Source organism: Stegodyphus dumicola, chromosome X2, assembly GCF_044657685.1.
Source record: "Stegodyphus dumicola isolate Sdum_Otavi_A_Nest chromosome X2, ASM4465768v1".
Lineage (NCBI taxonomy): Eukaryota > Metazoa > Arthropoda > Arachnida > Araneae > Eresidae > Stegodyphus > Stegodyphus dumicola.
In genome coordinates, this window is record NC_140781.1 from 100,196,765 (window position 1) to 100,211,949 (window position 15,185).

Sequence of the window (15,185 nt, forward strand, 5' to 3'; positions counted from 1 at the left end):
TTATGATTAAGGAAACGATAGTAATCGAAATTTAGAGGCTTATGTAAAAATGAGTTTTATACATAAAACATGCATCGATAAATGCATGAACTTGTAGACAGTTTGTATTTCTTTTCGGTCGCCAAGCTAAGCCAGTTCATGTTTTAGCTATTTAGCTTGGACTGCGTTTATTTCCCTTCTTTAGCTCTATTTGTCAATTTATAGCTAAACACTTAAAAACTTGATGAATCTAAGTCAACTCTTAAAACGTAGGTGCATCTAAGTCAACTCCTAAAAGTCAAGATTAGCTACAGTGGGTAAAAAAAGTATTGGCAATTGCTTATAATTGATCATATTACCTAACAAAGGAAATTCCTGACGGTTTTAGCTGGACATAACGAACATAGGAGGTAATAAACACACAAATCTAATAAAACTTTCAATTTAATATGCGTTTTACACAAAATATACAATAAAAACGTTAATCTGCATGTCAAAAAAGTATTGGCAAAGTTCTAACTGCTATGCAAATTTTGTTATGTAGAGGTCACGTGTTTAGACTGATAAGAAACCCTATTAGTATATAGTCTGCAGTGCTACTTCAAAACTTTTAAAACGTTATTTTGCTAATACTGTGATAAAATGGCTTCGAAGTCGAAGGAGTGTGATGTTAATGTTGAAAACATGGTTATTCAGCTCAGAAATGAGGGTTTAACTTATCGTGCTTTAGGTGTGTGTGTGTGATTATGGCAAAGCCTCGAGGGCTATCTGCCTAAGAGGAGGGATGCCTTCGTCGTGCTTTAGGAATACAGTTGAACATAAGTTTATTTACTATTAGAAGTGTTGTAAAAAAGTTCAAAGAGACGGGATCGACGGAAAATAAGATTAGAAGTGGACGGTATAGAATATTTTCTGCAAGGGAAAACGGGGCATTATTAAAGAGGTTAAGAAAAACCCTAAAATAATCGCACCCCAGTTAGCCAAAGATGTTGCTAATACTTCGCATAAAACATTTAGTGTACAGACTCTATAGAATGTTTGACATGGAGGAAGTTATTATGGAAGAACAGCTAGAAATAAACCTTTCATTTCAGAAATAAACAGGAGAAAGGGATTAGATTTTGCAAAATCTCATTTTAATTTATCAGAAGAATTTTGGAACACTATTATTTTGTCCGACGAATTGAAATTTAACATTTTCGAGAGTGATGGACGACAATATGTGTGGAGAGCTTAACACCGAGCTGGAAAATAACATTTAACACCGAATGTAAAATATGTTAGAGGGAGCATCGTAGTTTGGGGCAGTATGGCAGCAAACGGATTTGGTAACCTATGCTTCATTGGTGGTATTATGACAGCACCCGCATACATTGATATATTGCGCCATAACATGAAATTCAGTGTCTCAAAAACTTGGTTTAGGAACATCATTTGTGTTTCCACAGAACAATGACTGTAAGGACGCAATGAACCTCATCTCGCAATAATTACTCTATAATGCTCCTTGTCAGTTAAAGACACCGCCTCAATAAAATTCAATTAAAAATTTATGGCTTAAATTGAACCTAGAAGTCAAGAAACAAAATTTCGTGTAAAAATGAATTTAAGTGTATACTCCTGCAAGAATGGCACAAAATTCCTAACAGGACTGGTTTTTTCCAACAGGACTTTTTCAACAACCGGGACTTTGGTTTTCCCTATGAGAAATAGATTACAAGCTCTTATAGATAGATGCTTGTATGAATACAAAATATTTAATTTTGTTCCCACATTTTTCTGTATGATCTTGCCAATAATTTTTTGACATGCAAATTTACGTTTTTGTTGTATATTTTGTGTAAAAGCCATATTAAAACGAAAGTTTCATTAGGATTTGTGTCTTTATTGCCTCCAGTGTTCATTACGTCCAGCTAAAATTGTCAAGCATTTCCTTTGTTAGCTAATATGATCAGTTATAGGCAATTGCCAATACTTTTTTTACCCACTGTATATCCCACACGAGAATGAAGAACTTACAAGCTAACTAAATAAAAGCTAAACATTGTTTTAAGTCAAGACTTTCGAGGTATGATTTAAATAATAAAATGCTCGGTAACTCGAACAGTCGCTATCGTTGGACAAACAAAACAGCTGATCTAAAGCCATCAACAATTTATAATTTTAATTGCTGTATGTAATTTGAAGATTCTAAAATTCCAATTTCAACTATCATTTTTCCAAAAGAATTAGCGAGAGACGCAATAGGAAATTCCAAAGAATTGAACACACCGTAAGCAGGAGACTAATCTCACTACTCTTAAGCATAGGTTTGATTAAACTACACTTGATTTAATGTTATTTTAGTAACACGACGGGATTTAACGAATTCTCGTGAAGGAAAATAAAAAGAGTATGAGAGGTAAAATTCATATTTAACTATTAGAAAACTAATGTAGTTGTAAAACCATAAAGGAAAAATAAGTTTAACCAAAGAAAGTACTAAGTAAGCAGCTTTAAGTTTATAAATTTTATCACATGTTCTTAGAATATTATTTTATCACCTCTTCATATATTCACACGTCCTTTGAATTGACATTTGTGTCAAGCTAATTTAGTCAGGATATCAGTGAAAAATTTTTTTATTGAGCCCAGGATTTTTTAAAGTATACTTTGTAATATACCAGGAAACAGGGACATACTCGTTTCTTTGGCTAGATTGGCTTTAATAAATTGGATTTCGGTTCTCTCTCTTATGAGGCTGTTTATTCATTAGCAGCAGATTATGTTTGAAATTTCTGTTTGAGAATGGAGTATTTAAAATAGCTTTGTGTTTACTAAAAATCGTTATAGGGTTTAGGTTAGGTATAAGTTTGATTAGTGAATTATTGCTAAACCTACAATTGCTCAAAGCTATTGATGATTAAGTTCCCTTTCCGAGTCAGAGAAAAAAGCAATTAGAGTAGAAAACGTAGGAAACTTTTCGTTGTAATTGTTTTAAGAGGTCAGGTAGTTCGCATTATTTTTTGATCGAAAATTGCTTGATAATTAAATTCTTTTCTGAACACCAAGAAAATACCACTAATTAGAGCGGGAAAACCAACAAACTTTTAAGCAACAATTGTGTAAAGATGTGCGGAAGTCTTAAATGTTAAAGAAAGTGAGATTATACTTCTAACTTAGTTATCGGAAATAGAAATGGTCTGAAAATTTCACTTTCTGCGAAGATGCGACTCCAATAATATGTTAGCATATATGTAAAATAACAGTGAAATAATCTAGAGTTGAAACTGTATAGATTTTGTTTCTCGTATTTTCAACTAATAAATGTTTGAATGGTGTTAGTCATTAATGTTTATATATGCCGTCCAACCGGTATAGTGGTTAGCGTCGCTGTTTGCTGTGCCGAAGGGATCGAATCTCGGAGAAAGTATGGATGTTTGTAAATGTGTAGTGTTGGTGCGGCATGGCGGCATTTTAAATACGAGGCGAGCCGAAAGTCTTCTCTTGTGGCTTAGTGGAAGGTGAGAGGGCTGGGAGTCTCTCGGACCCTCCACCCGGGATCTCTCTATCAAAACTGGGGGCGGAACTGAACTAAACTGCACTGTCACCTGTAAGGTGCTCAGAGTTTTTGCCAATGACAGGCTTATCTCGCGCTCCTTGCCACAAGGAGTTTCGTGGGCTTGGGCTGATGTTATTGTCAGAGAAGTGAGCATAAGTAACAACAACATGTTTATATATAATTTTTATCTGCAACTTACGAAACGTGAAATTACTTGTTTCTTACGGGAATCAAAATTTGTTGAAGAAGCATGAATTTGTATTTTAAGAATTTTATTAAATACTAAAATAATTGAGGCATTATAAACGATTATACATTATTATAAATTAGTGAATTATATAAGCCTATTTAAAATGCTTATTTGAATCATTATCGAAATAACAGGATTATACCTACATGCTTATATTAACACGTTTTATTTAATGTCAATTACATTTATTTATTTTCTTCTAAAATGTAGCAAAATGGATTTTGAGAGAGCGAAACTTACTCTTGAAATTTGAATATCTGTGTGAAATATTGTATTTACAAGTCTCTACATTCAGTTATATCATATTCGTCACGGAATGCTTTTTAAGAAATGTCAGATTTTGAATTATAAATTTGTTACTCCCTTAGGCTAGGAGCATTCGTTTTATTTCTAATACTATTCGAGTACTGATAATGCTTATTTGATAATGTTATTAAATTTTGATTTTACGAGCATTAAAAGTATTATTATATTTTGAATTAAGATGAGCTCAAAAGGTATTATCTAAAATTGAAAACGAAATTACTATACAGTGGAAAATTAATTAAATTCATAATATGTCCCCCTTAACTGAAATTTCTTTTTAATAGTTTGTTCTATTTTAGGCAGGTATACTAATTCTTTGTGTATTTTACAGGTAAAAATGCATCATGAAAATCGCAATTAGAAGCATCTTATTGTCCTTCGTTTTGAAAGATGAATGAAGAAATCGCCAGAGCGTTTAAAATTTAACAGAAAATGCACAATTCAAGTGATGCATTAGAGGTCAATTAGAAAACATCGTCAACAAACGTGAATCTTTAATTCCTCTGTTTTGATGATTCTGTAGGGTACAAAAGACTGCATAAACCTTTTGTCTTAATAAGAAAGCATTTCTTCAGACTTTCTACTTATTGACTTCCTATTTGCCCGCAGCAGCGGTAATTAAAGAAGATTCGAGAAGTTCTTAGTGTCTTTAAATTCTTTGTAACGAATAAAAAAACGATTGTGGATATTTCAAGCTGCACGTGATTGCGAAAATAATGAACTCAAGAAATACAATGTGAAATGAACCAGAACTCGAACAAATAAGAGCATAAAAAACCGCGTCATTTTCTTTGTTCTTATTGAAGGAGTTTTTTTTTCTGTCTTGGAGTAGTTTCAGATACTAATTGCTGCTTTAATATGAAGTAAAAACAGTGAAAAAGATTAAAAATGAGTCAGCATTATGCTTAAGTCCTTCTTAATAACATGAATCACGCGAATTTTGCCTGCTTGTGTAAAAGATCACATTCTGATTTTATTGAGTATATTTTTGTTTTTTTATTTGTTTTTAATAGCATATAATTGGAAAATTTACTAAAACCGCTTAACAGGTCATTTACAGAAATTTTGTTTCCGTAACAGTATTCGGGAAAAATTATCGTATCTATGTTTGAGAAATGAAATCGTATTTAAACTGGAATTCATTCTTTAACATAAAAAAGGAAAAAGTGTAAATCAGGACAGAAAGAAAGAAAAAAATCGTATAATTTTTTTATTTAAGCTGTAGTTATTACTCTTATTACTTTAATATAAGTACTGCAGTTTGGTGACATGTTATTCAAGATGTCAAATTTTGCTTTTATACAAAGAATAGTGTGGAAGTAATTAATATAAGAGTAAGTTTTAGTAAACTTCAAACACACCAGGGCATTTTTCTCGGTATAAAGGATGAACGCTTTGCATAGAAACAGAGAAGATTATCTAGAAGCTGAGAAGTGATTTTTTTCAATGAGAATAAGATGTTCATGAAATACTTACGAAAAACTGGTAAAAATATATTTTACTAGAGGACTACAATTTTTGAATTGCTAAAGATATTTTAAAATATAATTCTTGCATTTTCAAAACTTAAAAAAAGGACTAATACGGCTTCAGTTCTGCTTTAACTCAATCATCAAAAATGTCTCTCTTGCGAAAGAATTACAAACAGTGTAACAACAGAGATGACGAAGATGAATTATTTGAAGTTCATAGTGATTTTCGCACACCAGGTCGGGAAAACGGAAAAGAATGTTGCCGCTTCTTTACTGACCATATTGGCATCATCGCTATTATTTTATTATTGTTGATCGCATTAGCTGTGACTACTGTTGTATGTGTCTTCCTGCCAGAAATTCTGTCAAAAGAGTCTAAAATTAATGAATCCACAGGCAAAGTGAAGCCCGAAGTGCAAACCAAATGTGGTACCTTCATTGGAACTGAAGAAGGAGGAGCTTTTGTTTTCAAGGTACTTTCTTAAATTAAATAGATTGATTTATTTAAATATTTATGTATGATGTTATATTCGCAATATATTTCAACACAGCATTGGGCTTTTAGGAGGATAAAATTTCACTGCATTGATAAAACATTGCACAATTGGTTATTTCTTCCTAAGATTCAGAGCATAATTCGCAGTAATTAGATCCACAGATGTAAATCTTTACTGATAATTATGCTGTATATTAATACTACACTTATAATCAAGTACTGATTTTTAGAGGCATAAATATGCAAAAATTTGTTTATTTTCTCAGGTTTCTTAATAGACATCTTTTTTTGCGTTATTTTGTCATCAAATATGGAGGTACTTGATTGAAGTTTATAAGTCGTTTTACTCTAGGTAATTATTTCCCTCTAACCAATGAATAAATAGTCGAGACAGTATAGTTAAGGAAAAGATCTAATGAATATCTTTTTTAACTACCATATTAATTTTAAAAGTTTCTGCTAAAAATAAAACACAGTGTTATTGCGACTTCTTTGTAATTCTAATATGCGAACTAAAATTTTTAAACTAAATTGGAAGCCTCTTCTGTTCTAGTAAACATATACACGTATAAAATTCAATTTATGATCTGTCGTTAATAGCCATATTCAACACTATCATATCCGACAATATGATAGTGTTGAATATGGGATGTCCATATGAATATTTAGGACAGAAATTTCGAATATAAATTTCTTCATGAAAACATCCCCAGGAAATCAAAAGAGAAGTTATAAGGCCTGAAATTCCATTTTTGTGAATATTAGCCTCTATCTGTAAAGCATTAATTTTCAGTTGATTTTTTGTAAAACCTGAACACTTACAAGCATCAAAACGATTACCGCTGTTAGGTAGTTTGTAAACGAAGAGATTCCAAGTTTGATTCCGAGTCAAAGCAAGTCTTTGTAATCTGAATTTCTCATAAATAAATTTAATTTCGCAAAGAACACAGCTTTGACAGATTGAATTTGAACGTCAGTTTTTTTCACTAAAACTAAAATATAAGTTCACTATTGAGTGTTTATAATGAGCAGTATGATTTCTTCACCAAAGCCACCAAAATTTGTAGAAACGTTTACATAAACGAAAGATATCGAATATGATAGTGTTGAATATTAGAGTGCCTGTGAAGTTACATGCATATGCTGTAATAAAACATTTTGTATTTATGGAAATAGTTTTATTTAAATTCCTATAAATAAATTAAATTTCTATAAAAAAGGGCCTATAATCAGATGTAATGGTATGTAATGTATCATCAGATGTAATAAACGTGCCCCATTTGTTCTATTTTATGTGCTGGTAGTGTTAAACGCCCAAAATAAACGAATATATTTGTATTACTAAAATCACATGGCTTGGAACTTCCATTTTGAAATCAGCAGACTTAACGCTTTAAAATATGCACACATGGGGAAGTAATAAATTCATACTGTTTTATAAAATTTATTTTAAACAGATTTAATGTGTGACTGAAGTTTTCTTCATTATTTTATTACAACAAACATTTCTTATTTAATAAAATCAGGTTATTCAAGATTTTACCGAAAAAATATTTTTATTTATTTTCTTTATTAAAATATTTTAAATAGCTTGTAATGTTTCAGATAATTCATTATGGAATTTTAAAACGGCATAATGGAATTTTAAAATATATTAAAATTTCTTTATACATATAAAGGGGTACATACGAAGGCATACATACATATAAATACATACACTTTATACATATGAAGGAATTAAAAAAATTTTTAGACTCTGATTTGAGATATAGCTTGGCATCTCCCATATTCAAATGCATCCTAATTAATATGAATTGAAATTTGTTTCTTTCCTAATAAGTTTTAAGTACTGAAAGATATTTCTTTGGATTTCCATAAAAAGAGTTACCAATAGTTATCCGTTACCAATAATATTGAATTCTCTGTTAACTTTACTTCTAACATAAATATGGTGAACTCGAAAGTTTCAGAATTTAATGAATAAGTTTTAGCTGAGCAATGAATAAAACTGTATAAAATTAACATAAGTTTTGAGCGCTATCGTTCAAAAAGTTTTTTAAGTTTGCTTGACTCTGAATAGCGGTCTGGTTAAAATTGCGTATAATCTCTGCTAGTGAATGTAGGTTTATGAACAGCATTTGACTTTTCAAGAATATAACTAGTTAGTTCTTAATTACGAGCTGTACCAATAACATAAAGACAATAGAGTCAATTAATAACTATTTTGCATATTACGTGCCTTATATAGTATTTTCTTGTAATACAGAAAGCTAGAAAGAATTAGATGTTGCTAAAAATTGTAAATTAGAGAAAACACATTTACAGTACTGTAAAGTATTTATCCTTTACTAACATAAGAAAACAGTCCATTATTGGAGGTGTTAAGCCAAAAGCGTAATATATATAAATTTGCAGGACTAATTTCGAAGATTTAAATCTAGAACCTTCTGCTTCACGTGCAGAAATGAAAATAACGAAAGAGAAGCCTGTACTCAGGCGATACCAATGAGAGGTAGGAGGTCAAGCTACTGGCGCCATCAGTTGATGAAAAAAGACAACTAATAATTTCTTTAAAAGCTAAAGATGGATTGTAATGGATATCGTTAACTAGAGATGAAAGTGTTTTTGAACGTGAAACGCCTTTAGAAAATCTAATTCAACAATGGAAAATGTTTTCTGAATAGCGTTAGCTGCAGAAAAAAGGAAAATGTGATTTCTTGACCAACAGCTTTGGGCGACAGAGGTTTTATGTATTTCTGTTTTTCTATCATATGATTCATGTTCCTTAGAGCGAACGTTTAAGGCTATGCTAGTTTTATCATTGCAAATTAAACCACATTGTAGGGAACTTGAATATACGCCAAGAGTTCATATTTGGAATGTGATTTTTAAGTTGGGTTACTGTCACAGAAAATGACCCAAAAGTTGAAATTTTGTAAAATATATGCAATTTTGTAGAAGAAAAGAACGATAACAAAATTCTTATAATCTTCTAAAACGAGAGAGTTCTTTTTAATATCTTAAAATGAGAATGTTTTAACCGTTTGGTTAATATTGTTATGTGAGAAGCCTCTGTCAATAGCAACTGCTTTTAAGTAGTTTAGTTCCTGATCTAGAGTCGGTCTGGGAGACTTACAGCCGATACTTGCAAGTTCAATCGGTCTGTGTCTATATTTATATTAAATATATTATATAATATTTATATAATATTTATATTAAATATAGACATGTTCAGTGGTTCGGTTACTATCGTTTTACATGACTCAAAGCACTGTAAACGTTATGTGAATTACAAACATAGGTATAAAAATGTATTTTCGTAACATATTTGTGTACATTTTATAGCAGTAAATAATGAAATGAAGAGTTATTTGCATGCATTTAAACATATTCATGACATGCTTTCAACTATTTCTTTACGTTTTATTTTTTATTTTAATTGTTTCCAGTTGCATGCTTAAGCTGTAATTTTTTCAAACATAGCTTCTAAAATAATCTATAAGCTGGGTAGGGGTGAAAAAATAGAGCTGATTGCCTTTCAAAGTCCCATATACTTTGACCAAACGGCAAAAGATTTTCAAAAACACTGCAGAATCATGAATTTTATTTCTTTTCTTTTCTTTGAAGCTGGAGACGGGAAAAATTTGGAATGCCCTCGCCGAGACTCGAACCCTGGACCTCTCGAATACGCGTCGAGTATGCTTCCAATTATACCACGAAGGCATGCGAAAAGAACAAAAATATCTTACATACTATCCCTTTTAAAGAGCGACTGGAGATTTTGGGAACCCAGTCGCCAAATCTGATGGTGACGAACTATCGTCTACCACCTTTCTGTTCTGCCGCCACTTGTAGAGTCATTAGGTTTTTTCCTTTGAAGCAGAAGACGTAAAAAATGTGTACTCAGCTCACTAGGAGCCCCATCTCACCGCGGCTTCGAGTCGCAGCTCACCGAGATTCGAACCCTGGACCTCTCGAATACGCGTCGAGCAAGCTTCCAATTACACCACAAATGCATGCGGAAAGGAGGGAGAAAATACCTTATAACTTTTTTAAACGCTTTAATCACTTATGATAATGTTTCAAAATAACATTTAATTTTTGCAGCAAAAACTGATGAGCTCTCTTTGAGCATTAATTAGGTAATTTAAGGGATCCGAATCAATTGGGGGGATTTCTTCTGGTTGAAAATAAAAATCGTGGTCATTAAGACTGCACAAATTATTCTGTAACAACTTAAACTAAGCATTTTATGTTAATGCATAAAACAGGAATGCCGAACGGTAAATCATTTTCATAGCTTATAATTTCAAAATTATTATGTGAAATCTGAAGGAAAATTTCAGAATACCAGTCAGAGATTTACATTTGATAAAATAGTACAGAAATATTCATCAAAACTTCTGCACTAGAAAGGAGAGGCGTTTTATGTGGCGATATAGTTAAATTTAACAAAAAGGATTGCTGTTCTGGAAGAATCATCATTATTAATCATAAAAACTAGTATCCTGCATACTTTATATTTGAAATTAAACATAGATAAAGACGAATTAGTAAATAATTTCCACGCATTCTTCAGACAATAAGCCGTCATTTTTTATACAGAAATTTCAAAATGAGTAAATTCTTTTTATAAATAAAATCTGCCTCCTCAGTTTCCACTCGACTGTCAGACAGCCGAAAGAACTCAGTGTGCTAAGTACTGTGTGAAGCAGATGGGGGAGGGTTAGCGGCGAAGCTTACTTGACGCTAGGCCAAGTGATAGAAGCAGAAGAGGAACAAAGCCGAAGAAATGATGATAGAGTGCTTTAGGGCTCGAGATGATTGTAGGAAGCAACTTCCTTTCGATTGTCTCGAGAAAAAGGAAGGCTTATAGCTGTAACTGAGGAAGTATTTTGTCTTCGTCTGAGAACATGTGGCTGTTTCCCTGATGCAAGGTGGAAAAGATTTAATGCTTCTCTCTATTTAATTTGTCTTTTATGAAATCTAGCTCGACATGTTGTATGTGGAAAGAAAAAGGATTCAGTTAAGGCTCAGTGTAAATTAAAACTTGATAACTGCAGAAAAATGTGAAATACTTTTGCTTCTATGTCTTAAAGTAATTTTACCAATTTTCCATCGAATTGTAAAACTTAATTATGGAAATTAACTGTTTCTCACTTTTCGTAAAAGAGTTCTGAGTTTTATCATATAAAGTTCAAAATATTTATCAGCAGTTTCGGTTAGAACTTCAATAAAGCTTAGGGAAGTTTGAGATATTATCCAATTTACATCAAAAAGAAACTGTTGTGCTTCCGGACCTTCATAGCCGTGATCTTAAATAACAGCACATAGTTTAAAATTAAGAAATTCCAATTTAATAATAGTTTTAGTACCTTCTATTTAAACAGATTTCTGCATAAATCAGATAAGTAAATGCATAACAGTGGCATTAAATCTTGATACATATTCTTAACATTTAGATCAGTTGTTTTAACTGTGCATGAGATTAATATGTTTTCGAAATTCACAGCATATGTTTAATTGGAGAGGTTTTCGAAATATAGTGAAGTAAGATCTTAAAATATTTTTATTATAACTAACGCACAAGCGAAATTTGCGTAAGTTTCGATCCCATTCTTAATAATATCTTCCATAAGCATATAATTTGGTGATCTGATTATGTAATTCTTTTACTCTACAGTGGCCTGATAGGCGTTAACTGAAAAAATTCTGAGTAGCAGTATAATCAGAAATGTCTATGCCTTGTGCAGGTTACAAACCCAATACCAACAACTTGGAAGTCAGCCTTCACTTAACCATTGCTTAGAACAGGGAATCAACTGTTTAAGTCATCACTGTAAGATTTTATATGGTAGCCACAATCAAACTGACAGACTTTAACTCCTGAAACAATTCTCAGAATTTCATCTTCCACTTTTTACTATTTTAATGTTATTTAATTTATTTATGTTTATTATATAGACAACCAGATTTAATCATTTTCATGTCTGTTTATGATTTATATAACTTGAGCAAAACTGGACATTCATTCTCTATTCGATGTAAGAATCCACTATAATAAATACCAGGGGGCCTTTAATTAGCGATCTTCAGGATTGAGTAGATATACATTTTTTCAATATTTTTTTAACATCCAGCGATAGAGGAAAGGTATTTAGACACGCTGATGCGTATAACATATTTTTATTATTAATATCAATCGAAAAAGAGCTGAAGGTTTGGATCGTTATTACCAAACCTTTATATAATGATAATAATAACGATGATGATGATAACCGACCGAAACATGTAAAACTGGTTTCTTACCAGAATTGTGTGATATATATTGAGTTTTCTCAGAAACGAAGGTCAATTTAGAGATTGTATAAAAATGAACTAAAATTTTCCAAATAAATCTTATATAGGGCGTCCAATCAAGACCCCCCAGCTTCCTTGTTATACTTAAAACGTGTTCCAATAACTGTACCTGTACGAGCCATAGTTTTCCAAATAAAGAGAAAGAAAAGTATGACTGTCATATTCGTCACATAGCTTATGGTTCCAACATGATGGAGCTCCGGCACATTTCAATGCTTCTGTACGTAATCCGCTGGATATGGAATACCCAGGATTGGAAGTGGATCCACGTCCCTCTGGATTGGACGTGGGGGGGGGGAGTTGGCTTTATGAGTGCCACGATCATCAGATTTGACACCATTGGATTTCTTCATATGAGACCATCTAAAGGAATTAGTCTATCAAGTTACCTAAGTTCCTACAAAAAGTGACTTAGTTGCGCTTCTTCATGCTGCATGTACTTTGGTGGACACCACGCATCTGCAACGTGTGCAGTCAAGCATTCTACGCATGCATACCTTGCTATGCGCGATGAACATTTCGAATATTTTCCTATGTAAGCACATGCAAATACCGATGCCCATGTTTTTAATAAAGTATATTTTTCCTCGCATGGGATATGATATAATAGCTTTCTTCTGTATTTATCTGGAAAACTATGGATCGTGCAGGTATGGTTGTAGAGACATTAGGTATTTTTTTGAAAGCAGGGGAAATGAAAAATTAGCAACGCCTTCGCCGGGAATCGAACCGCCGACCTCTGGAATACCAGCCCGGTGTGCAAACCTCTACACCACGAAGGCACACCAAGGAGGTGGAAGAAATACCTTATATGGTTCTTTGGGCATTTTTCATGCATTCCAAGAATCTGTGTAGAATTTGGGCAGTGTAGTTGGGACCCTGTATAAATAGTGATTTAAATTAATACTTCAGAATTAATGATATTCTAACTTAACATTTTTAGAAGTTTGTGTCAGAAAAATTGAGCATGCCTAACTATCTTTGCAAAATGTCGTCCTCACATTCTTTAATTAATGATCACTCGGGTAGATTTATTTCTTAAATTGAAGTAACGATCTACGATAAACCATTGAAAGATATTAGTCTTGCAAATTTTTGAAGCAACCTGCAACCATCTTATACGTAGTGTTTTATACTTGCTTAAAAGAATAAAAGAATCTAATGTGCCTTACGTGACAGGCTCTCTTATAATTGCGCCAGTATTTGCGTTTATTTGCAAAATATACAAAAGAGTAATTAGCATTTTCTAGTTTAAATATTTCTGGTAAATTAAGATTCATTTTTGTTTGTAGATAGTTATTTTGACGACATAAATATAAGATGAATGTAACTTTCATTAAACCTTTCCTAAAAAAATTTAAGAAATAGGAAAATTTATATTAAAACATTTAATTTTGACATGTTTAAGTTACATTATAATACTGTTAAATTCTGTGCATATTGGTTTTATAATTATTTAATTATACAATACATTATGTACAGATTATAACTTTCAGCCAAATATGTAATAAAAGTTTCCGTCGTCAAAGTGGTGCTGTCAAAAAGCTGGTAGCCCTTTCCATTATAAAATATGCGTTGAAAACAATACAGGTCCTGTCCAAAATTAAGAAATAATTTAATATAGTGGGAAAATGCTAAACTCGGAAGCTGAAAGAAATTTCATTATAGGCATCTTTATTTCTTATTAAAATTTCCGGAATTGTTTCCTGCGGATAAAATATTCAAGAAGCGTTGAATGAACTTTTTATGATACGTTTTCATCTTAGTTTTCTTGTGCAAATATTAGAAGATAATAATATTCTAATTTTGAATTGTGTAGAGAAAAGCTTTACTGAATCCAGTTGCTTCCTTATTTTAAAAGCAATTGCTTCAACCGTTTTTCCATCGTACTAGTGATTCAACTCCTCTAAAATTAAAATAACTACTCTTCATGAAATGAATACAAAAGTAATATTTAAAAGTATCTTCTCTGAATCTATTATTTGAAATGAAAAATTCAGATTTTAAACTTGTTCATAAAATATTAAAATATTGTAGCCCTCAAACCAAATGGATGATAACATTTAAACTATACTGCTAACAAATATATTAGCATAACTGGATTAATCAAACCATTATTAAAAGATTAAATAATAAATGATATATGAAAAATAAGATTTAAAAGTAATTAATTAAAGTAATTAATTGAATAAAATTAGTAATAGAATAAATTAAAACTGGATTCATACTGGATAAAACTGGATAACTTCTTAAAACAATAAGCATAATACTTTATTTATAAAATATGGCAACGGATTCCTGATATACTTCGAAATTATCCTTAAAAGCGAAATATTTCTTTGAAGAGAAGTAAAACAGCTTAAAATATTTTGCTTTCTTAGAAAAGAAGTTTTACTGAAAACTGAGCTTCTTTGCTTCAACTGTGATTTAGTTACTTTTCTCAAAAAGAGCTAATAAGTGGTTTCATTTTCAATTTTCGCACTACAGTATGCCATTGTGAGAAAGACAACGGTTTCTTAAATGATTTCAAAGAAATCCCATAAGAAAACCATGATTGCAGAGGAAAAAAGGATTCCATTTTTCTTGACATATTTTTTTAGAACGAACACAAAATGTGCCTTTTTTCTTTTCAAGTGCAGAAATTGAATGTATGATTTAGAATGAATGAAATTTTTATTAAAAGCTTTACTAATGCATTGTTTCAATGCACTCAAGACACGCATAAGTTCAGGATGTCACAAGTTTTCGGAAATTTTCTGTGTATAACTCTACCCATCTCCG

At 31.6% G+C, this 15,185-nt stretch overlaps 1 protein-coding gene across 2 annotated transcripts in view; it reads left to right on the forward strand.

Annotated features, from left to right (window-relative positions):
• Positions 1 to 15,185, forward strand: part of LOC118187840 (uncharacterized) — a 279,238-nt gene that overhangs the window by 47,508 nt on the left and 216,545 nt on the right. For both annotated transcript variants that reach the window (XM_085808803.1, XM_085808802.1), the window contains one exon: positions 4,408 to 6,021. In XM_085808803.1, coding sequence (XP_085664929.1) covers positions 5,695 to 6,021 — 327 coding nt within the window. In that variant the 5' untranslated portion in view covers positions 4,408 to 5,694. The remainder of the gene's footprint in view (positions 1 to 4,407; positions 6,022 to 15,185) is intronic.